General features: G+C 46.5%; 1 protein-coding gene across 1 annotated transcript in view; it reads right to left on the bottom strand.

Moving 5' to 3' along the window:
- The window catches only part of LOC121290057 (myoferlin-like), a 119,648-nt gene that overhangs the window by 4,456 nt on the left and 92,746 nt on the right, over positions 1-22,446 (bottom strand). The window contains exons 43-52 of the mRNA XM_041210213.1: positions 21,310-21,480; positions 17,361-17,509; positions 15,898-16,037; positions 13,568-13,656; positions 12,698-12,793; positions 11,338-11,479; positions 10,222-10,321; positions 6,856-7,049; positions 4,193-4,302; positions 479-626 (exon numbers count right to left, since the gene is read on the bottom strand). Of these exons, the coding sequence (XP_041066147.1) occupies positions 479-626; positions 4,193-4,302; positions 6,856-7,049; positions 10,222-10,321; positions 11,338-11,479; positions 12,698-12,793; positions 13,568-13,656; positions 15,898-16,037; positions 17,361-17,509; positions 21,310-21,480 (1,339 nt within the window). The remainder of the gene's footprint in view (positions 1-478; positions 627-4,192; positions 4,303-6,855; positions 7,050-10,221; positions 10,322-11,337; positions 11,480-12,697; positions 12,794-13,567; positions 13,657-15,897; positions 16,038-17,360; positions 17,510-21,309; positions 21,481-22,446) is intronic.

The following is a 22,446-nucleotide window of genomic DNA, read 5'->3' as shown; positions in this document are numbered from 1 at the left end:
CTGTTGTAATGTAAGCTTTTTGCAGTGACATCACCCCTGTCTCATCCAACCCCACCCCAACTAAAATCAATTGAACAAAGAGGTGAGATGAGGCACTCAGGACAGGAGTGAACACAGCAATTGGGCTGGAGGGGAAGGATAGGAGGGCAGAGGGATTGGGAAGAGGGGAATGGGCTCCCAGGACATGGAAGGACTGACATCAGCTGTGCTTTATATGCACGTGTCTTTACTTTTCAGCCCGGTGGGGAGTCCTTTGTCCAGCATCCATTGCAGCTGATACCTGCATTTCCGCAATCGAGCAGTCACATTTCGATCCCAGGGATAGTGTTCTCCCCTTTTCCCACAAGAGCCATCTCTTTTACCTCCCCGGGTTGTTAAGTTGCTAAAAAGTACTTGTACCACGCAGGTTATCTGGGTCTCTTCAGCACAGAATTCACTGCGCACCTGTTTTGCATTGTGACTCTTTCTGAATACTTACAGGAATCGCGTGCAGGAGAGCCACGAGAAAGATCATTGGCACCACCAGCAGCACCGCGCAGATAACCCACCACCTGTATTTGCGCCAGACAATGTGCTTCATCGCCTTAAAGGGAGAGCGGAACCATAAGAAGGATGTGTCCGGCCGGCTACACAACAGGGAGAAAGGGAATGCAATCAGATGGAGAAAAGGCCAAAAATGTTACTTAAGTACTGCATCTAGTCTCAATACACAATGTGCCCCACATAAGGAAGCCTCTGCTGGTACCAGATCACACAGCATTGATATCAGAGGTCTGCAGCACACTATTGCTTACCTTCCCATTTGAGGAGTACGACCTAGTGAAAGAAGGGTCAAGGGTATTGGTAAAATGTGCAATGGAAGAATTCTCAAGGGACACTAAGTTAGGTGTGAACAACTCTGCCTTGGATGTCAAGGATCCCTAGGAAAATTGACATCAATGGGAATCGGGGGTAAACTTTCCACTGGTTAAAATCACGCCTAGCAGAAAGAAAGATGGTTGTGGCTGTTGGTGACCAATCATCTCAGGCCCAGGACATCGCTGGAGGAGTTTCTCAGGGTCGTGTCCTAGGCCCAACCATCTTCGGCTGCTTCACCTTTGACCTTCCTTCCATCATAAGGTCAAAGGTGGGGATGTATGCAGACGCTCTCGCCCACTACAGGGCTCCCTCTCCACTACGATGTGATCCCAAGAGTTTATCAAGTTGGGAGAATGGAGTTGTTTTTCTTTAATCTTAGTTCAGATATTGGGTGGATTTAACTCAGTTCTATTCACATCAACATGAACAGCCTCACCCTCTAAAATAAGGTCAGAAGTGGGGAAGTTCGCTGATGATTGCACAGAGTACAGTTCCATTCGCAACTCCTCAGATACTAAGGCAGCCCGTGCCCACATGCAGCAAGACCTGGACAAGGTTCAGGTTAGGGCTGATTAGTACCAAGTAACATTCACACCACACCAGTGTCAAGAAGTGACCATCACCAACCTGAGAGAATCCATCCATCTCCCCTTGACATTCAAATGCAACAGCATCATCATCGTAACATCCTACTGTTGGAGTTCTATCCCCTATTGTTATCATGTAGAATAATACAGCGCAGGAGGAGGCCATTCAGCCCATCGTGCCTGTTTCAAAGGCACTCTTTGAAAGTCCCACACCCCTGCTCATTCCTCATAGTCTTGCAAATGTTTCCTTTCAGGTATTTATACAATTTCCTTTTGGAAAATGTTAGTAAATCTTCTTCCAACTCCGTGTGTTCCAGATCACAACAATTTGAGGAAAAAGAAGTCTCATCTCATCTCTCTCGTTCTTTTGAGAATTATCATGAACCTGTCTCCTCTGGTTACTGACCCTCCTGCAAGGGGGATCAGTTTTGACTGCACATGGTGATGGCGCAAGCCCAGGCCAGAATGGGGATGGCATCGGCAAAGGGAGCTGTACTTAATGCTCATCTAGAGTCACCATGAGGCTATAGGGGCAAACGGTGCCCTAGTGGTAACATCACTGGACGAGAAATCCAGAGGCCCAGGCTAATGTTCTGGGGACACGGGTTCAAATCCCATCATGGCAGCTGGTGGAATTTAAATTCAATTAATAAAATCTGGAATTGAAAGCTAGTCTCAGAGATGGTGACCATGAAACTACCATCGATTTTTGTAACAACACATCTGGTGCACCAATACCCTTGAGGAAACCTGCCATCCTTACCTGGTCTGGCTTACATGTGACTCCAGGCCCACAGCAATGTGGTTGACTCTTAACTGCCCTCTGCAGTGGCGGAGCAAGCCAAGCTCTAGAGCAATTGAAGATTGGACTCATTTACGGCACAGAAGCTGGGCAACAAATGCTGGCCTTGCCAGTGACACCCATGAAAGAATAAAGAATTAGCCGCAGTGTTGCAGTGGAGTCACATATATATCAGCCCATAGTCTGGATGGGTGACGGAAGTTTTCAATGCCTTGCCCATGTAGAAGCTGGACCTCGTGAGCTCTGGGTTGCTCGCACCATAAACACCAGGTGACTGTACCCAGGACCACATCTCATTTCCCCTCAGAGCACAGAAAGTTAGTGGGAGATTTGATTGAGGTGTTCAAAATTATGAATGGCTTTTGACAGAGCAAGTAAAGAGAAAATAGTGACAGCACAGGCCCTGGCCAGAATGGAGATGATTCGATAACTTGAACATTTAATAACTCAACCCCTTCCAACCAGAATGATTTTACACATACCATTTTAGATTTTGCAACTACCTTTCCCTCACTGCATTCTTCTACTACAGAAATAATATTGTGTGTGCTGTAGTTTAGGTCATGAGCTCGGAGACTCCGCTAGTTAAAACCACAAATCCCATCCCACCCACCTCCTCTCAATCAGCCGACATAGTGTACAAAATTATGAGGGGAATAGATAGAGTGGCCAGGATAAAATTGTTTCCCTTGGTGGAGAATTCTAGAACCTGGGGACATGGATTCAAGATAAGTGGCAGAAGGTGTAGGGGGGACATGAGGAAGAACTTTTTTACGCAGAGGGTAGTGGGTGTCTGGAACTCGCTGCCCAAGTTGGTGGTAGAGGCAGAAACTCTAAACTCTTTTAAAAAGTACCTGGATCTGCACCTTAAGTGCTGTAAGCTGCAGGGCTATGGGCCGGGTGCAGGAAGGTGGGATTAGAAAGGGCACCTGGGTGAGCGCGGGCTGGCATGGGCAAGATGGGCCGAATGGCCTCCTTCTGTGTTGTAACTTTTCTATAATGTCAATACTCACTCTGAATACAGCACTGGGATTGAAGCCACATCACAACTGGCCCCATTTCTGTTGTAAGTGGCTGTCGAATTTTAAAGTGGTTCTCTTCAGTGCTACTGCAACGCAGTATTTCTTTCAGGAATATGAAGGTGGTGGTGGGGCGGGTGGTGGGGGCAGGGGGGGGCAGTGATGGTGATGGAAGATGGAGGCAGCCTGGTTGGTGTGGTGGGGGGTGATAGTTGGGGAAATGGAGGCAGCATTTTCGTGATTCATTTGTTTTATTTCCTACCCCATAGAATGTTACATATTAAGGGCTCAAATCTTAAACTGATGTGCCATTCAAGCGCAGATGTCAATTCAATTTATCATTAATTAAGCAGGTAACAGAAAGGCTTTCGTATTGCTGAAAAAAGAGACATGCTGTTGAAGCTTTTCATCTTGCAGGACAGATGCAGGAATGCCAAATTTCAAAGGGAGCAACAATTTATACTGCATGAGAAAAGAGTGCTGGTTGGTTGGCAAATCAACTCTGATTGATCAAGGTGTTGCCATGGAGAATGCACCAGGGAACTATTGTACCCCCCTACTTTTTTGGTTTAATTCAAAAAAGGCACAATGCCTGGACTTGTTCCCTTTGCCTGCAGAGGACAGGTTCTTGTGTATGAATATATGTAGCTTCTAGCAAGTGTAAGTGAGCCACGTTGCAAGTCCGACTGATAATCTTAAATTGGTTGTTAGTGTAATTCTGAGCACGTTCGGGATTGTTCAGCAAGTGCTGTCCAATTGCAGAATCACATCTAACATTAGATATTATGGTCTGAGTTGGGCCTGTTTCTGTGCCTTATATCCTATGTTAGCAGGTTGAGGTTATTGACACAGTGCAAACTTTGGGGCTTAAATGTTCTTGACAGCTGGGAGGTTTGTTTTGATTGACCCCAGTACTATGGACATACTTCGGTGGTTCCAGCTTGGGATTCATATTGGGCTCATCTCTTCCCTTCCCGGCTGGCCGCTCTTCAGCTTCTCGTTCTGTCAGCAGTTCCAGAGTCAATTCCAGTTTACCCTAAGCAGACCAAATAAGAAACACAAAGTGTAAATGAGGCATCAGCTTGTGGAAACAACTGCCCGCAGTGTCAACATGGACTGTAATAGTTTAATGCAATGGGCAGTGCAAGTACCTAAATGAGCTGTGGAAAGGGTGGGAGACTGAAGAATGAGAGAGAGAGAGAGAGAGTAGGTGAGATGGGAAGGGGAGTAGGGGAGACAGGGGTGGGGTGGGGAGTATGGGAGGCAGGTGGAATAGGGGAGACGGGGAGTATGGAGGCGGAGTAGGGAGGCGGCGGAGTAGGGAGGCGGGGGAGTAGGGAGGCGGGGGAGTAGGGAGGCAGCGGAGTAGGGAGGCGGCGGAGTAGGGAGGCGGCGGAGTAGGGAGGCGGCGGAGTAGGGAGGCGAGTAGGGGAGATGAGGGGCAGTAGGGGAGACAGTGAAGGGAGTGGGGGAGAGAGCGGGGGTAGGGGAGAGAAAAAAGGGTAAGGGAGAGAGACACGCAAGACAGACAAAGAAGGGGAGAGGGAGAGAAGACAGTAGGAGAGAGGCAGAGGGAAAGAAAGAGCGCGGGAGAGGCATAGAGAGAGAAAGAGGGAGAGACCAAGGCTCCAGTGCAGCTGCTGTAATCTATCTCCCAGCAGTAAGTGAAAGATTGACAAACTTTCATTTTATTCTCCATTTACACTCCCTTTGTCCTTTTGTTCATGACATCTTTGTCAATCCCTCCTTTGCCTCCACCTATCGCTGGCCCTCTATTCAGCTTCACCTGCTCTACCCCCCTTAAACAGGATAAATTTCATCACATTTCTACTTCCTCAGTAGCACTGAAGAAGAGTCATACAGACTTGACACGTCAACTCTGTTTCTCTCTCCACCGATACTGTCAAACCTGCTGTGTTTTTCCAGCATTCTCTGTTTTTGTTTGCATTTCCTATGTTGCCTTTCAGCATCACCAGCACAGGACCAAATGAGACATTACCCCCATATCTAAGATTCCTGCTTTTCCGGTCACATCCACTGAGGGAAAGACTTAGCTTTCTGTTCATTCTGACAACATTGTGTCTGACTCCCCAGTAATCACTCTGTTGGGAATTGGCAGTCTTACATCCTCATCTTTCACGTTCTCTCTCCTTTCTTCCCATTGCCTCCTGAAGAGCTTGAGTGAGTGTTGTGATCAGGAAGGAATATTCACCCTGGGGATGAGTCAGTGGAATTAACTTAAGACTTTAGTCAACTCAACACTGCCTGGACACAAATGAATTTGTTGGTTTGATCCATCAAGGATTGACTGGGTTCCATCTGATAATTTGATCAAGTGAGTCTTACTGAAACACAAGATTCTGAGGAGGTTTGACAGGGTAGATGCTGAGATGACGTTTGCCCTCATGGCGGAATCTAGAACTACGGGGCACGGTTTCAAAGTAAGGGGTTCTCCCATTTAAGATGATGAGGAGGAATTTCTTCTCTCGAAGGGTCGTTAGTCTTTGGAATTCTCTTCCAGAGAGAGCAGTGGAGGCTGGATCATTGAATATATTCAAGGCTGAGTTAGATAGATTTTTAATGACAAAGGAGTCTAGGGTTATGAGGTGGAGGGTGTAAAAACGGGAAAGTGGAGTTTAGGCCACAATCAGATCGGCCACGATCTTATGGACTGGCAGAGCAGATTCGATGAACCGAATTACCTACTCCTGTTCCTATTTCTTATGTAATCTTTAGTTGCTGGACTTCTACTTAGCTGCAAGAACAGCCCTCAGAGATGTGCTAGGTCTAGTGACTTTAACGATTTCTCCTGATGATTCATCAGAACAATACTGGGGTGAGAAGGATTAAATTATGAGGAAAGGTGGGCCGAGACTAGGCTTGTATTGCCTCGAGTATGGAAGATGAAGACTAGGCTTGTATTGCCTCGAGTATGGAAGATGAAGACTAGGCTTGTATTGCCTCGAGTATGGAAGATGAAGACTAGGCTTGTATTGCCTCGAGTATGGAAGATGAAGACTAGGCTTGTATTGCCTCGAGTATGGAAGATGAAGACTAGGCTTGTATTGCCTCGAGTATGGAAGATGAAGACTAGGCTTGTATTGCCTCGAGTATGGAAGATGAAGACTAGGCTTGTATTGCCTCGAGTATGGAAGATGAAGACTAGGCTTGTATTGCCTCGAGTATGGAAGATGAAGGGTTGATCTAATTGAGCTGTTGAAGGAATTGATAGGGTCTATATAGAGAAACTATTTCCTCTGGTAAGGGGCAGTATGGGACAAGGAGGCATAACCTTAAAATTGAGCTAGGTGTTGACAGGAATTTCTTCACACAGAAAGTTAGGGAGATTTGGAACTCTTCCCAACCCTTCTCTCAAAAAAAAACTCTTAAGGCTGGGAAGCTCAATCGAAACATTCAAAACGGAGATTGATAGATACTAAAGGGTACAGGACCAAGTTGGCGAGGGAGGGGGAGGAGAGTTGGGGGAAAGGCACAACAGGGGATGTTCAGGGATCTGGATCAACACCAAAACATTTTGGGTGAGGGAGAACAGGCCTTAGAATGACTTTGGGAAAGAATTTGGTCTTACTGTTAAATAAGGTTTTCCATCTTCGTATGTAACGCATGGCCACCAGCCCTTAATACTTTTCTGTTTGAAGAGCGAAATCATCTTCTGCAAGCTGTCTGATGAGGAGTCCTCCAGCTTAAAGAACTTCTCCAAGGTACAACGATCTGCCCATTTCGCTGGGCACCGGAATGCATTCAGGTTAATCTCCAGATATCCTGCCGGGGAGGAAAAAAAAAACTCCAGGGTCAACGTGGAGCTGGGACTCGTGGATAAATCAGGAGCCTCAGACCCGAGGGAGGGTCAGGGTCAGCAATGGTCCAGGACAACTTATTCAAATCAGTACCCAGCACAGTGCTGCTGGAGCAGTAGATCCCAGGCAAGGATCAGTGTTGTGGATTGGACCCGTGGGAGCAAGAAATTAGTTCGGATCCCCAGTCCTTGGTCAACGCACCGTGCTGAGGCTGAGATCGATAGTGGGTGTGATGCCTCCCACAGTCGGAACAACCCACCGACGCTGCTGGCTACCCAGTCAATTGACATGAGCTGGGTGCCTATCTCATTGTGCCTAATCGAGGGTCCATGTGTGACTGAAGCAAAGGTGCCTAAAATAGGGGACACCTCTCCCCACCTCCTCCCTGTACAAATGAGTTCACTTAGGACAGTATCTCTTTCTCTCTCTCTCTCTCACTCACACACACACACACACACACACACACACACACACACACACACAGTTAATGCTGTTTAGTGAAAGTTGCAACTGGCCCTCAGAAACTCTGCTGGACCAGTGACAGGACATGGGCCTGTGATTTCCCCCACACAATGATGTGACAAGGGTCTGTGATTTCCCCCAAGGGCTTGGCAGGGGGTTGTCTACATCTACCAACCCACTTTCTAGTCCAGAGATTTGTAACAGCAAAAACAATTGGAATTAGGCTCGGTCAACTGCACAATTTCACCCACAAACCCTGTCGGACAACACTCCTCTGCCCTCAACTGGCACCTGCTGGTTACTGCAATTGCAACACTTAAAAACCACAATGTCTGGAACAAAAACATGTGAACAACCTAATGAGGGGATTGTTATTGATGTAGCGGCAACAGGCACTGTCCTCTCCACCCAGCCCTGCTCAGCTCCCGCTCCCTGCAGTCCTTACACATACTGTGCTCTGTTTCATACCCAGTGCACAATGATCTCCTATTAACCAGGTTAAGTTCCTTACTGAGTAGTAACCTCGGCAGTTTTATATAATCTGAAGGACGTCCAAGACTCGCCATTAATGTATAAGTGCTATGTAATCTGCAACGTAAGAATATAAAGAACAGGAGCAGCAGTAGGCCATTCAGCCCCTTGAGCCTGCTCCGCCATTCAACTAGATCAGGGCTGATCTTCCACCTCAACAACACCTTCCTGCACTACCCCTACAAATTTTGATATCTTTAATATCTAGAAATCTACTGATCTCTGACTTGAGCATACTCAATGATTGAGCCTCCACAGCCCTCTGGGAAAGAGAATTCCAAAGATCTAACACCTCTGGTGAGTGAAGCAATTCCTCCTCGTCTCAGTCCTAAATTTACCTCTTATAGTGAGACTGTGTGCCCTGATTTTAGACACCCCCCACCCTGCCAGCACCCCACCCCCAGCCAGGGGAAACATCCTTCCTGCATCCACTCTGTGGAGCCCTGTAAAAATTCCATCTGCTTCAATGAGGTCACCTCTCATTCTTCTGAACTCTAGAGAATACAGGTCCAGTCTCCTCAATCTCTCCTCGTAGGGCAGTCCCATCATCCTAGGAATTAGTCTGGCGAACCTTCGTTGCACTCCCTGTATAGCCAGTATATCCTCCCTGAGGTATGGAGACCAAAACTGTACACAATACACCAGATGCAATCTCATCAAGGCTCTATACAATTGCAGCAAGACTTCCTTAATCCTGTACTCAAATCCCCTTGCAATAAAGACCAATACACCATTTGCCTTTCTAATTGTTTGCTGCACCTGCATGTTAGCTTTCAGTGGCTCATGAATAAGGACACCCAGGCCCCTTTGGACATCAACACTTTTCAATCTCTCACCATTTAAAAAATACTCTGCATTACTGTCTTTCCCACCAAAGTGAATAACTCCACATTTTTCAACATTATATTCCATCTGTCGTGTTCTTGTCCATTCACTTAGCCTGTCTAAATCCCCATGAAGTTTCTTTGCATCGTCCTCACAAATCACATTCCCACCTACTTTTGTGTCATCAGCAAACTTGGAATTACATTTGGTCCCCACATCCAAATCATTGATATAGATTATGAATAGCTGGGGCCCAAGCACTGATCCTTGCGGTACCCCACTAGTCACAGCCTGCCAACCTGAGAATGACCTGTTTATTCCTCTTCTTTGTTTTCTGTCCGTCAACCAATTCTCAATCCTAGCATCAGTTCCCAATCTAAATCATAGCTGATCTTGTCCTTCAACTCCACTTTCTCCCACTATCCCCGTATCCCTTAATTCCACTAGCGTACAAAAATCTCTTGTCTTGAATATACTCAATGACAGAGCATTCACAGGCCTCTGGGGTAGAGAATTGCAAGGATTCACCACCCTCTAAGTGAAGAAATTTCTCTTCATCTCAGTCCAACATGGCTGACCTTTCATCCTGAGACAGCACCCTTGGGTTTTTGATTTCCCACCGGTGGGGTAACATCCTCTCAGCATCTACCCTCTCAAGCCCCTTAAGAATTTTATATGTTTCAATGAGATCACCTCTCATTCTTCTAAACGCTAGCCAAACAGGCCTCATCTACTCAATCTCTCCTACAGGACAATCCCATCATCCCAGGAACCAGGTTTGGATCAAAGCTTTGCTACACACCCCTCTAAGGCAAGTATATCCTTCCTTAAGTGGGGAAACAAAAACCTGAATAGAGTGATCCCGGTGTGCGATCTCGCCAAGGTTAAATATTTCACTATGACTTCTTCACCCTAATACCCAAATGCCTTTGTAATAAAAGCCATTGTACCCTTGGCTTTCCTAATTGCTCGCTGAACTATCGTGTTAACCTTTTACATCGCCTTGTTGCTCTTTATCCGCCCTGCTAGTTACAGCCTCAAAAAAACCCAAAGGTTTGCTGAACATGACTTCTCTTTCTTAAATCCACGCTGGCCCTGCCAAATCATAGCACAATCTTTTAAGTTCCCTGTTACCACACCCCCAATAATAGATTCTAGCGTTTGCACTGCTACGACTGATATCAGGCTAACCGGCCTATAGTTGCCTGGTTTCTCTCTCCCTCCTTTCTTGAATGGGTTTGCTACCTTCCAATCCACCGGGTCCATTCTAGAATCTAGGAGATTCTGGAAGATCAAGTAGTGAGTCTGTTGAACGTTACCTAAATAATCATCAAAGGAGACTTTGTCATTGTCCCAGACTTGGAGAATTAGTTTAGGAGGCATTTTCACTTCGGTCTCATCCAGGCTCCAAATATAGTTCTAAAACAAACAGAAATACTCTCTCAAAATTGCTCCTTGAATCACTTCGAAGAAAGAACACGCACGCGGTGCATTTTAGGAATCGGCTGACTTGCTTGGGTCAAATTCCCAGCTGGTACTTTGACAGAATTGGCAGCTGAAACACAAGGCAATTTCACGTCAAACGTGTTCATCGATACATTCAGCAATTTCCCCCTTCCAGTGAAACAAAACCGAACGTAGCTTTAACAAATTCCTTCGGCCCAACTGCCCAATGAACCTGGGTCGGAGATAAAATCTGTATCGGTGACTTGGAGGAGGGGACCAAGTGTAATGAATTCAAGTTCGCTGGCGATATAAACTTAGGTGAGAATTTAAGCTGGAAGGATGCAAGGAGGTTCAAGCGAAGGGGCAAAAGCACAGCAGATGGAACGTAATGTGGAGAAGTGTGAAATGATACACTTTTTTTTGGAAGCACAGGAGTAGAGAGGTTACTGCAATTGTATGAAAGGGAAGGGGTTTGATCCACTGGGAATGTATGAGATGGGAGTGAATGGAAGGGGTTTAGTCCATTGGGAATGTATGAGATGGGAGTGAATGGAAGGGGTTTAGTCCATTGGGAATGTATGAAATGGGAGTGAATGGAAAGGGTTTAGTCCATTGGGTTTGTATGAAATGGGAGTGAATGGAAGGGGTTTAGTCCATTGGGATTGTATGAAATGGGAGTGAATGGAAGGGGTTTAGTCCATTGGGATTGTATGAAATGGGAATGACTGGGAAGGTGCTTGGTCCATTAGGATTGCAGACAATGAAAGTGAATGGGAAAGAGCTTGGTCTATTGGGATTGTATAAAATTAATGTGTAAGGGAAGGAGCTTGATCCATGGGGATGTACACAATGGGAGTGAAAGGGAAAGGGTTTGATCTATTGGGATTTGTTTGTGGTAGAATTCTCCCTGAATCAGGTATAAATTCATTAGACTACCTTTACAGCTGGAATAAATCATTCTCATTTTTCACCTTAACTTGGTTCCTCACCCTCTTGTTGACGATAAGAACTCGCTCCATTGCTAAATATTCAAACTGGAAGATAAACCTCCAGTTAAAGTTGCCCTCTCCATCCAGCGATCTGTAATGCACATCAGTATTCTGTTTCTGTTCCTCCAACCCAACCATCCACCTGATGAGGGAACAACAGGTTCAGTTAATAATTGGGGATTACAGAAATAATTTCCAGAGTATTCTTTTTCCTTCTAGGCCCTGGTTTTCTTTGATTAACTGTATGGGTGGAGGAGGTGGGGTATGTGGGCAGAGTATGGGTGGAGGAGGTGGGGTATGTGGGCAGAGTATGGGTGGAGGAGGTGGGGTGCGTGGGCAGACTATAGGTGGAGAAGGTGAGTTGTGTGGGCAGAGGGAGGAAGTCTTTAGTCATGGTGGTATGTTAGCTTTTACGGCAAAGGGTTTGGAGTATAAAAGCTAGGAAGTCTTATACTGGGCTTTTGTGAGGCCATATCTGGATTATGCAGAACAATCTTGGTCCCCATACCTTAGAGGGACCACAACAGAGGTTCACCAGATTGATTGCTGGCATAAGAAGGCTGTCCTATGAGGAGAGATTGAGTGGGCTGGGCTTATACTCTGGAGTATAGAAGACTGAGAAGTGATCCAATTGAAAGGTATAACATTCTGAGGGGGTTTGACAGGGTAGATGCTGAGAGGTTTTTCCCCCAGCTGGAGACTTAAGCACTAGGAGACAGTCTCAGAATAAGGGGTCAGTCATTTTGGATTGCATGTACGAGGAGCCATATGGTCTACTCCTGCTCCTATGTTTTATGTTCCTATGTCTTAAGCATTGTGAGTGAGATAATTACTTAGTCTTTCTACAAAGAGTTCTTGGCACAGTACTGTTGTCTAGATGTGTAACCAATATTCTGAATTAAGACAATGGTTCTCTTTTTGTTTGCATATCCCCCTGGCACTTATTTTCTCAAAATAACTTGGGGGATTAAAATTAGCATTAAAAAATAGAAAATGCCAGAAAAAAATCTTCAGCAGGTCAAGCAGAACCTCTGGAGAGCGAAACAGAGTTCACAATTCAGATTGAAAACCCTTTGTCAGAGTGTCACCAGTAAACACAAGAACCATTCTGCACTAGAAACCTCCCACAAACATCGAGATGAATGATTGGTTAATCTGTTTTTGATGGTGTTGGGAGGGAGGAATGTTGGCCAGACATCAGATTGCCTTGTTCTCTTATCTGATGGATGGACAATGCTGAGGCATTTCATAAGATAAGACCATTAGAACATACTACGTTGAAGCATTAGTCTAGCTGATGTGCTCAAGAAATCTGTCATTGAGGGTTACACAAGGATTTCACATGGGATATTCTCCTTACCCTTTAATATAAATGTCACTCATCCTCTCCCCCATTATGTTGGCTTCCTGCAGAATTACATCATTCGTGTTCCAGATTATACAGCGCAAAACGTACCTGAAAAATCAGGAAATTCAGAAATCAAGACAACACTGTAAATTGTCCCTTGTTCAACTCCTCCCTGTTTACCAGGCAGGATATGGCTATTAGGCTAAAGGCTATTACGTGATTAAGTCTCCCGATGGCCTTGTTGCACTAACTCTGCCACCTGAGCCACACAGACCACTTGAGATTTCTAGGTTTGAGCCCAGTCAGCGCTCTGGGGGAAGGCAGAAGGAGTCTTGCCTAAACTAGGGACCTGGGCAACGGGTCAGGCAAACCCTGTCCCAGGATGAGTCAGCACCTTCTGGAGAGGAGGGATGAAAATTGATGAAAGAATTTGCCTTTCAGTATGGCAGGGATGTCTCAAAGTGCTTTGTGGCCATAAGCTGTTTTGTTTCTGATCTAGGGGCAAAGGGGTAAGGGTTAAATATTGGCCAGGGACGCCAGGGATAACTTCCCTGCTCTTCTTCAAATAGTGGCCAAGGGTTCTCTTTACAACCACTTGAGAGGGAAGAGGGGGCCTCAGTTAACACCCCACCTGAAAAATGGCACCTCCAACAATGCAGCACCCCCAGCATTGCACTGGAATGTCGGGCTGGATTAGGCAATCACATCACTAGAGTTGGACATGAACCCACCACCTCCCGACTCAGAAAAGAGCGCTAATAGGCATCACAAATACAGAGCCGTGGACGTAAAGGCCTCAGGCCTCCTGCAGTGGAATCACCAGCGTTAGCCGTCACATGCAAACCCTCTCGGTTATTATTACTGGCTAGCAGGTGCACTCACCGGATAGGGGCCCGGGGGGTGATGTCAAAGGGTGGGCCAGGGGCACCCAACTTCTTAGGAAAGATGTCGATCCACATCTGCAGCTTCCCCTGCACAAGGAGCAAAAAGTTAAGTTGAGTATTGCCGAAAAAAAGAGTCATGCTGTCAAAGCTTTTCATCTGGCACTCATCAGGACAGATGCAAGAATGCCAAATTTCAAAGGGAGCAATAATTTATATTCAATTAGAAAAGGGTGCTGATTGGTTGGAAAGTTGACTCTGATTGGTCAAGGTGTTGCCATGGAGAATGTGCCAGAGAACTATTGTGCCCTGTACTTCTGCTTAATTCAAAAAGATGTAATGCCTGGACATGTTCCTTTTACCTGCAGAGGACAGGCCCTTGTGTATAAATATATGTAGCTTAGAGTATAAAAATAGAGAAGTGTTGTTGCAACTGTAAAAGGCATTGGTCAGACTGCACCTGGAGTACTCTGCACAGTTTTGGTCCCCTTACTTGAGGAAGGATGTTGTTGCATTGGAGGCGGTTCAGCAGAGGTTCATTAGATTGATTCCAGAGATGTGGGGCTTGTCTTATGAGGAGAGATTGAGCAGTTTAGGCCTTTACTCACTAGAGTTTAGAAGGATGAGAGGAGATCTAATTGAGGAATATAAGATGCTAAAGGGGATAGACCAAGTAGGCGTGGAGCAGATGTTTCCCCTTGTGGGGCACTCTAGAATGATAGGCCATAGTTTTAGGCTAAGGGCTGGTAGATTTAAATCAGAGCTGAGGAGGAATTACTTTTCTCAAAGGGTCGTGAATCTGTGGAATTCACTACCTCAGAGTGCGGTAGATGCCGGGACGCTGAATAAATTTAAGGAGGGGATAGACAGATTTTTAATTAGTAACGGGTTGAAAGGTTATGGGGAGAGGGTGGGAAATTGGAGTTGAGGCCAAAATGAGATCAGCCATGATCGTAATGAATGGCGGGGCAGGCTCGAGGGGCTGAATTGCCGACTCCTGCTCCTCGTTCTGATGTTCTCCCAAGCCGAAGTGAGCCACATTGCAAGCCCGACTAATAATCTGAAATTGGTTGTTAGTGTAATTCCTAACACACTCAGGATCGTTCAGTAACTGTTGTCCATCACAGAATCACATCTAATGTTAGACACAGATGTTCGGAGTTTTGGAGTCAGTACTCTGCCTATTGTGAACAGTCAAATGGACGTGCTGTTTGATACAATCCGCTAGTCATTGGGACATAAGTCCACATACAGGGCATGGGACTGGCACTGAAATTCATACATAACATTATTAATTTGTGTGGTAGGCAGACGTTAAGTTGCACACTTAGGAAGCTGGCAGAAGGGGAAGATGATAAACGAACAAGGTCCATCTACTCCTGCCCCCGTCCCCTGCACCTCATCCCCCTGTAAGTGATCATTGCTTGGTGGAATTGTTAACTAACCCTGACTAACTTGTGAAGGCATACACAGGAAGTTCAGGGTTGGGGCGCAGGAGGGGATACAATGGAGTGAGATAGGTTTTCCGGACCAACTCCATGGAATTCATGGGATTAGGACAACCACTCAACCAGACTGAGCCAAAGGACCCATCTCCATCTTACTTAGAATTTACAGCACAGAAACAGGCCACATCCTCCAGTGCCTCTTTTAACCTTATTGTAATATTGAAACCAGAACTGTGCACAGTTCTCCAACTGTGATCTAATCAAGGGTCTATACAAAGTTTAACTTTACATGACTTGGAATTTTGGTTCTATGAGACTTTCCAGGGATGAGGAATTCCAGTTATGTGGATAGATTGGAAAAGCTGGGACTGTTCTCCTTGGAGAAGAGAAGTTTGAGAGGAGATTTGATCGAGGTGTTCAAAATCATGAGGGGTCTGGACACTGTAGCTTGCGGGAAACTGTTTCCATTGGTGGAAGGATTGAGAATGAGAGGGCACAGATTTAAGGTAATTGGCAAAAGAAGTAATGGAGGTATGAAGAGAAACTTTATCACGCAGCGAGTAGTTAGGATCTGGAATGCACTGCCTGAGTGTGTGGTGGAGGCAGGGTCAATCAAGGAACTCAAAAGGCAATTAGACTACTATCTGAAAAAGAAGAATGTGAAGGGTTACAGGGAGAAGAGAGAGGAGTGGCGCTAGGTGAAGTGTTCATTCAGAGAGCTGGTGCAGACACAACAGGCCAAATGGCTGCCTTCTGTGCTGTAACCATTCTGTGCCTTCTATGACCGTGTACTTTGAGTTTCTGAGGGAGGAGATGGGTTGAGATTGTGAATTCTGCACAAACAGCCAACTTTTAAACAGCAGCAAACTCCGCTGGCGTTTACCTGTTCAATCCCTGGCTGAGTGCTGTTGAACAAAGTCCTGGTTTCCACATGCTCTGGCACCAGATTCTGCAGGTGGAGAACGTGCAGAGCAAGTCGTTCTTCTGGGGGCCCTAGGGAGCTGTAAGGAATCTTCTTCGCCTCTGCACAGTAAGAAAGAAAGGAGGGGGGATTTAATCATTCGCAGTGATAGTTAGCTGAATTTTCAAGTGGCTGCACACTGTTGGCTGTACCAGTTATTTGGTGACTTCCCTCAAAACAGCGAACAATAGCAATCTTGCCGCTGGGTGAGATGGGTTACTGCCTGGAAGTGGAGGTGGTCTTGTTGTGCCATAGGTAACGTCTCTGCCTCTGAGCCAGAAGCTCCAGGTTCGAGTTCCAAACCAGGACTTGAAGGCCAAGGAAGATATGTTCATAACGCAGGCAAACAGGTTGAGTAGCAACCTGTAAATCTTTCCAACACACACCGATGACAGGTGGGAAGAGCGAGAGAGATTCCTGATCAGCCATATGATGGAAAGAACGTGGGAGCCTCTACCGACACTTTCCATAGCTCCAGGCTGCAACATGCATGTAAAAGTGTGCGTTGCCCATAGCAACTCGGACTCACTAAGTGAACTGGAGCCCACCACTGCCTTGAATGCACTCTCATAGGGAATGATCCTGTGCAAGTACTTCCTTAAATTGTGGAGGAAAATCTGTTGTTAAAAAAACAAAGAGTTGCATCTTGTGAAACATTTATTAAACACTGGTTAGGCCATAGTTTGGAATAGTGTGTTCAGTTCTGGGCACCACACTTTAGAAAACTTGTCAAGACTTTAGACAGAGTGAAGAAATTTACTACAGTGACCTCATTCTACAGTGTTACGTCCTTCACCTTCAGTCTGATCCACAGGACCACGATCTCCACCATGGTTAGGGCAAGGAGGCGGGTCCCCAGCCAGAACAGAGATCAAACCCCATGCTGTTGATGCCAATCTGATCCACAAAAGCCACCCAGCCCCCTCAAAGAGTCCAACTGCTGTGGCAACACACATGGTGTAGTCTGGAGCTAGGAATAGTGATAGTAAAGGCTGCACTTTCTTTCCATCACATGCCTGACCAGGACTCTCTCCCACTGTTACCTCCTGCCATTGGCATGTGTTGGAAGGATTTGCAGGCTGATATTTAATCTGTTGGGCCACATCGTGAATGCATCTTGCTTGGCCATCAAGTCCTGCAGTAGGAATTGAACCCAAGGCTTCAGGGGCAGGGGTGCTACCCACTGTGCCACAAGGCCTTCTTGTAACATCCTCTGAGGCTGAAATAGGAACTACGGAACACGTCCCCCAAAGGTTTAGTTACAGAATTGGCCTCTAGTCGATATCTTGTTCCTCGTGTTTAGTTTGAAATTAGCTCAGGTCCCAGTTCTGTCATGTAATTAGCCCCCAAACAACCACATCCTCCTCCCGGCCCAATTTCCTTACCAAAGTCATCCAGCGAGAACTCCCTCTCTCCGATGGAGATCTTTTGCCCTTTACTGCGAACGACGGGCAAGGCGTAGTTCTTCATGCTGCACAAGTTACTCAGCAGCTCTAACGGTGTCAACTGATCGCGCCACTGAGTCGATCCGGCTCTGCAGAGAGAGGGAAAATAAAAACTCGAATACAATCCCTGCCATTTCTCCTTTTGTTTAAAAAGTTTATTTCACGTTCCTTCTCTCCCTCAACCTGACTTTGCAACACTTGGCTGAAGAAACAGAGACATCAGACAACTTGGCTGCCCTAAACCTCCTATCCTTCCTGTTGCACACTTGTAAGGGGACATGGGTGCGTCCCCTAAAACAAGAACAACTTTTATTTATGTAGCACCTTTAATGAAGCGTCCCAAAAGGGATGTTACAAAACAAAATGTGACCCTGAGCCACCTCAGGATATAAGGTCAGATGAACAAAAGCTTGGTCAAGGAGGTAGGTTTTAAAGACCTAACTTAAAAGGAGGAAAATGAGGCAGACAGGTGTAGGGAGGGAATTCCAGAGCTTGAGGCCCACAGGCAGCTGAAAGCACGGCCACTAAAAGTGGAGTGATTGAAATCAGGGTTGCTCAAGAGGCCAGAATTATTATCGGAGGGTTGTGGGGGCGGGAAGAGATTACAGAGGAATGGGGGGTGGTGGTGGGGTGAGGCCACAGAGGGATTTGAAAACAAGGATGAAAATTTAAAAATTGAGACGTTGCTTGATTGGGAGCCGATGTAGCTCAGCGATCACAGGGGTGATAGGGGAATGGGACTTGCTGCAAGTTAAGACACGGGCCACAGAGTTTTGGATGACCTCAGGTTTACGGGGGCGGGGGGGGGGGGGTAGAATGTGGAAGACTAGGCAGGAGGAGGGGTTGGTGGTGGTGTAGTGGTATTGTTGCTGGACTAGTAATCTAGAGACCCAGGGTAATACTCTAGGGACCTGGGTTCGAATCCCACCACAGCAAACGGTGAAATTTGAATTCAATAAAAATCTGATGATGACCATGAAACCATTGCTGATCGTCACAAAAACCCAGCTGGTTCACTAATGCCCCTATAGGGAAGGAAATCTGTCTTTCTTACCTGGTGTGGTCTGGCCTACATGTAACTCCAGGCCCACAGCAATGTGGGTGGGTTGACTCTTAAAAATGCCCTCTGAACAAAAAAACAAGAAGTGCCTTGGAATATTCAAGTCTAGACATAATGAAGGCATGAATGAGGGTTTTAACAGCAGATGAGTTGAAACGGGTGTGAAAGTGGGTGATATCACAGAGGTGGAAATAGGTGATCCTGGTGTTGGCACGAACATGAGGTTGTAAACTCATCTTGGGGTCGATCTCTTAACCTAGCTTAATCTCAGGCTGTTGCCAGGGAGCGGAATGGAGTTGGTAGCTAGGAAGTGGAGTTTGGAGTGGGTTCAGAAAACAATGGCTTCAGTCTTCCCAACATTGAATTGGAGGGAATTTCTGCTCATCCAGTACCAGATGTCAATTAAGCAGATGATCTTCAGCCACGGACTGTCCCTTTCCTGTCAGGAGGCCCTGAGCCTCCACCTCAGAGGCGATGCCATTCAGCCCAGCTTGACACACCATCCTACGGTTCACCACATCACGGCTGTACTCCCCTCACCTCCAATCTCATGTCCCACCGCAGGAAATTAAGTCAGAATGGAAATTTCTATAGTGCCTTTCAGGACCTCACAATGTCCCAAATTGCTTTACAGCCAGTGAAGTACAGTGTAGTTACTGTTTAATGTAGAAAATGCAGCAGCCAATTTTTGCACAGCAAGATCTCACAAACAGCAATGTGATAGTAGCCCATATAATTTGTGCTTGTGGTTTAGGTTCAGGGATAAATATTGATCAGGACTCAGAGCAAAAATTCCCTCCAACTGAGAGTGCAGTCTAATGGCTCATTCAAATGACTGCACCTCCGACAGTGCAGCGCTCCCTGCATACTGTTCCTCTGGCAATGCACACTTGCTACTGCCCCTCCGACAGCGCAGCACTCCCTCACTACTGCCCCCAATGACAGTGCAGCACTCCCTCAGTCCTGAACCTCTGACAGCGCAGCATTCCCTCAGTACTGACACTCCGACAGCGCAGCGCTCCCTCAGTACTGCCCCTCCGACAGCAAAACGTCCCTCAAAACTGCCCCTCTGACAGTGCAGCGCTCCCTCAGTGCTGCCCCTCTGACAGTGCAGCGCTCCCTCGGTACTGCCCCTCCGACAGCGAGCGGTCCCTCAGTACTGGCAGTCCGACAGCACAGTGCTCCCTCAGGACTGACAATCTGATATTAGCCAAAAGCAGTGATCTTCCCATACAGATGAAGATGAAGATGCTTAATATGCGTCCCTAAGCTCAGTGGAGAGTTACATTTGGGAACCTTCACACAGCAGACCCTCTGACAGGGGTATCGGTACAGACATTGTGTCTTCCTGGTTCTTTTATCCCCCAAAAGTATTAAGCCTGTTGAATAATTACTTACTTTGCAGGAGGTACGCAACCTCTATTTCTCACCCATGCAACCGAGTGCAAAAAAAATCTCAGCAGCTTGCTGTTTGACTGTGCTCCCCGGTAACTGCCAGCTAGATTCCAGGAACTGGTGTGTCAAGGTTCTCTGCTGAATCAGGGGTATACTGTGGGCTGCAAGCTGAATGTACACAACCAAGTGGCAGGAAATGTACAGCTGGTCCATTGAACCTGCCCTAATCTCATGATGCCAGGAGCACTGACAATATGCAACCACCTATCCCTCACCTCTCAACCATTATCAGAGGAGAATGAGACTGAGCTATGTGAGGAGATGTTAAGGCAGTGATTAAAATTGGGGATGCTCGAGAGGCCAGAAATGGAGGAGCACAGGTATCTCGGAGGGTTGAAGAGCTGCAGAAGATTAGGGAGAGGACAAGGTCGTAGGAAGACTTGAACACGTGGACAAGAATTTAAAAACTGAGGTGTTGGTTTCGAGTGGAAATTCCAGACTTGGAGCCAATGTGGGTCAGTAGGCAGGGATGATGGATGAACAGGGCTTGGTGCGGGTTAAGATATGAGCAACAACGTTTTGGACGAGTCCACTTCACGCTCCCGTGTACTGTTTCCAAGCTTGGAGCTTTCCTCCCCACCTCTGTAACCTCCTCCAGCCCCCAAAACCTTCCGAGGTATCTGCGCTCCTCCCATTTGGGCCTCTTGCTCAACTTTAAATCGCTCCACCATTGGTGGCGGTGTCTTCAGCTGCTAAGAACTTAAGCTCTGGGATTTCCTCTTGAAACCCCCCTTCTCTTTTAAGACACTCCTTGAAACCTACCTCTTCGACCAAGTTTGAAATCCTACTATCTCTTTCCATGGCTTGGTGTTAAATATTTGTTAGAGTAGTGTCAAACAGTAGAGTCATCGCTGTGCAGTGTCTTGGGATGTCATCCTATATTAAAGGCGTTATACAGATGTTGGCCATGGCTCAGGGTTCTGGGTTCAAATCTCACTCCAGAGCTTGAACACAAAAATCAGTGCTGCACTCTCGAAGGTGCTGACTTTCGAACGAGATGTTAAACCGAGGCCCCATCTGTCTTCTGAGGTGGGTGTGAAAGATCCCATGGCACTTTTTTGCAGGGGAGGAGGGGAGCTCTCTGTGGCGTCTGGGCCAGTATTTATCCCTCAATCAACATCACAAAAACAGATCTTCTGCTCTTAATCACATTGCTATTTGTGGGAGCTTGCTGTGTGCCATTTTGCCTGCTGTTTCCTACATTACAACAGTGACTACGCTTCAGAAATACTTAACTGGCTGTTAAGAGTCTAGTGGTCATGAAAGGTGCTATATTAATGCAAGTCATTCTTTTATATAAGTGCCAGCTGTTGTTGTCCTGCTGTATATGGGTCTTGGGCCCACTCCGAGATGTCACAGTTTGTACCGACTCACATGCAGTATGTGCAAGGCAGGCCGCAACGCGCTCCAAATCGTGACAGGAACCGGTTTTCCAAGTCGACGACTGTTTCTCCGATTTTGTCGTCCTGGCTGATTAAATCGTAGTCGTACACGGCAACTTTGAGATCTTTATTCAGTGGAATGGTGGCATAAAGTTGAAACATTCTGGGGGAAGAACTTTCACCATTAGAAGCAACTTCTCCAAAAATCCGTTCTTTCCCCATCCCTCCTGAGTCTTGCTGGGGTCGAGTTCCATACGGACACCAGCAGCCCCTCTCCCGATATGTCCCCACTAGCTAGTGTCCATCTCCCAACCCAACTACTTTTAATTGGCAGGCTATTTCACTATGTGAGTCATCACGGTTGAGTTTGATTCTCATGATTACTGCGCGCGCGCACACACACAAACATACAGATACACGAACTCATACATCCGCACAGACATGCGCACACAAAGCTAACAGGAGAGTACATAGGAACAGGAGTAGTCCATTTGGCCCTTCGAGCCTGCTCCACCATTCAATAAGATCATGGATGATCTGGTAGTGGTCTCAGGTCTTTCATGTCTGCCCCCCATAACCCTTGATTCCGTTGCCTAACAAATATCTGCCGTAAATAAATTCAAAGACCCAGCCTCTACTACTTTCTGGGGAAGAGAATTCCACACACCAACAACCCTTTGGGAGAACAAGTTTCTCTCCAACTCCATCTTAAAAGGGAGACCTCTAATTTTTAAGCTATGTCCCCCAGATTTCCGCCCCCCCCCCCACCCCCCCCCCTCCCCCCACAAGAGGAAACATCCTCCAGGTATCCATCCTATCAAGTTTGCTCAGGATCTTATATGTTTCAATAAGATCACCTCTCATTCTTCTAAGCTCCAATGGGTATAGACCAACCTGTTCAACCTTTCTCCATAAGACAACCCCTTCAACCCAGGAATGAGTCCAGTGAACCTTCTATGAACTGCTTCTAAAGCGATTATATCTTTTCAAATAAGGAGACTAAAATTGCACACAGTATTCCAGATGTGGCCTCACCAAGGCCCTGTGCAGCTGTAGTGAAACTTCCCTACAACTGGTCTTGTGCAAAAGTTGGGAGTAGCATCTCAACACTGGGCGAAACTAACCAAGG

This window comes from Carcharodon carcharias, chromosome 17 (genome assembly GCF_017639515.1).
Source record: "Carcharodon carcharias isolate sCarCar2 chromosome 17, sCarCar2.pri, whole genome shotgun sequence".
NCBI lineage: Eukaryota > Metazoa > Chordata > Chondrichthyes > Lamniformes > Lamnidae > Carcharodon > Carcharodon carcharias.
Note: the sequence above shows the minus strand (reverse complement) of the source record. Positions and strands in the feature narration are given on the sequence as shown.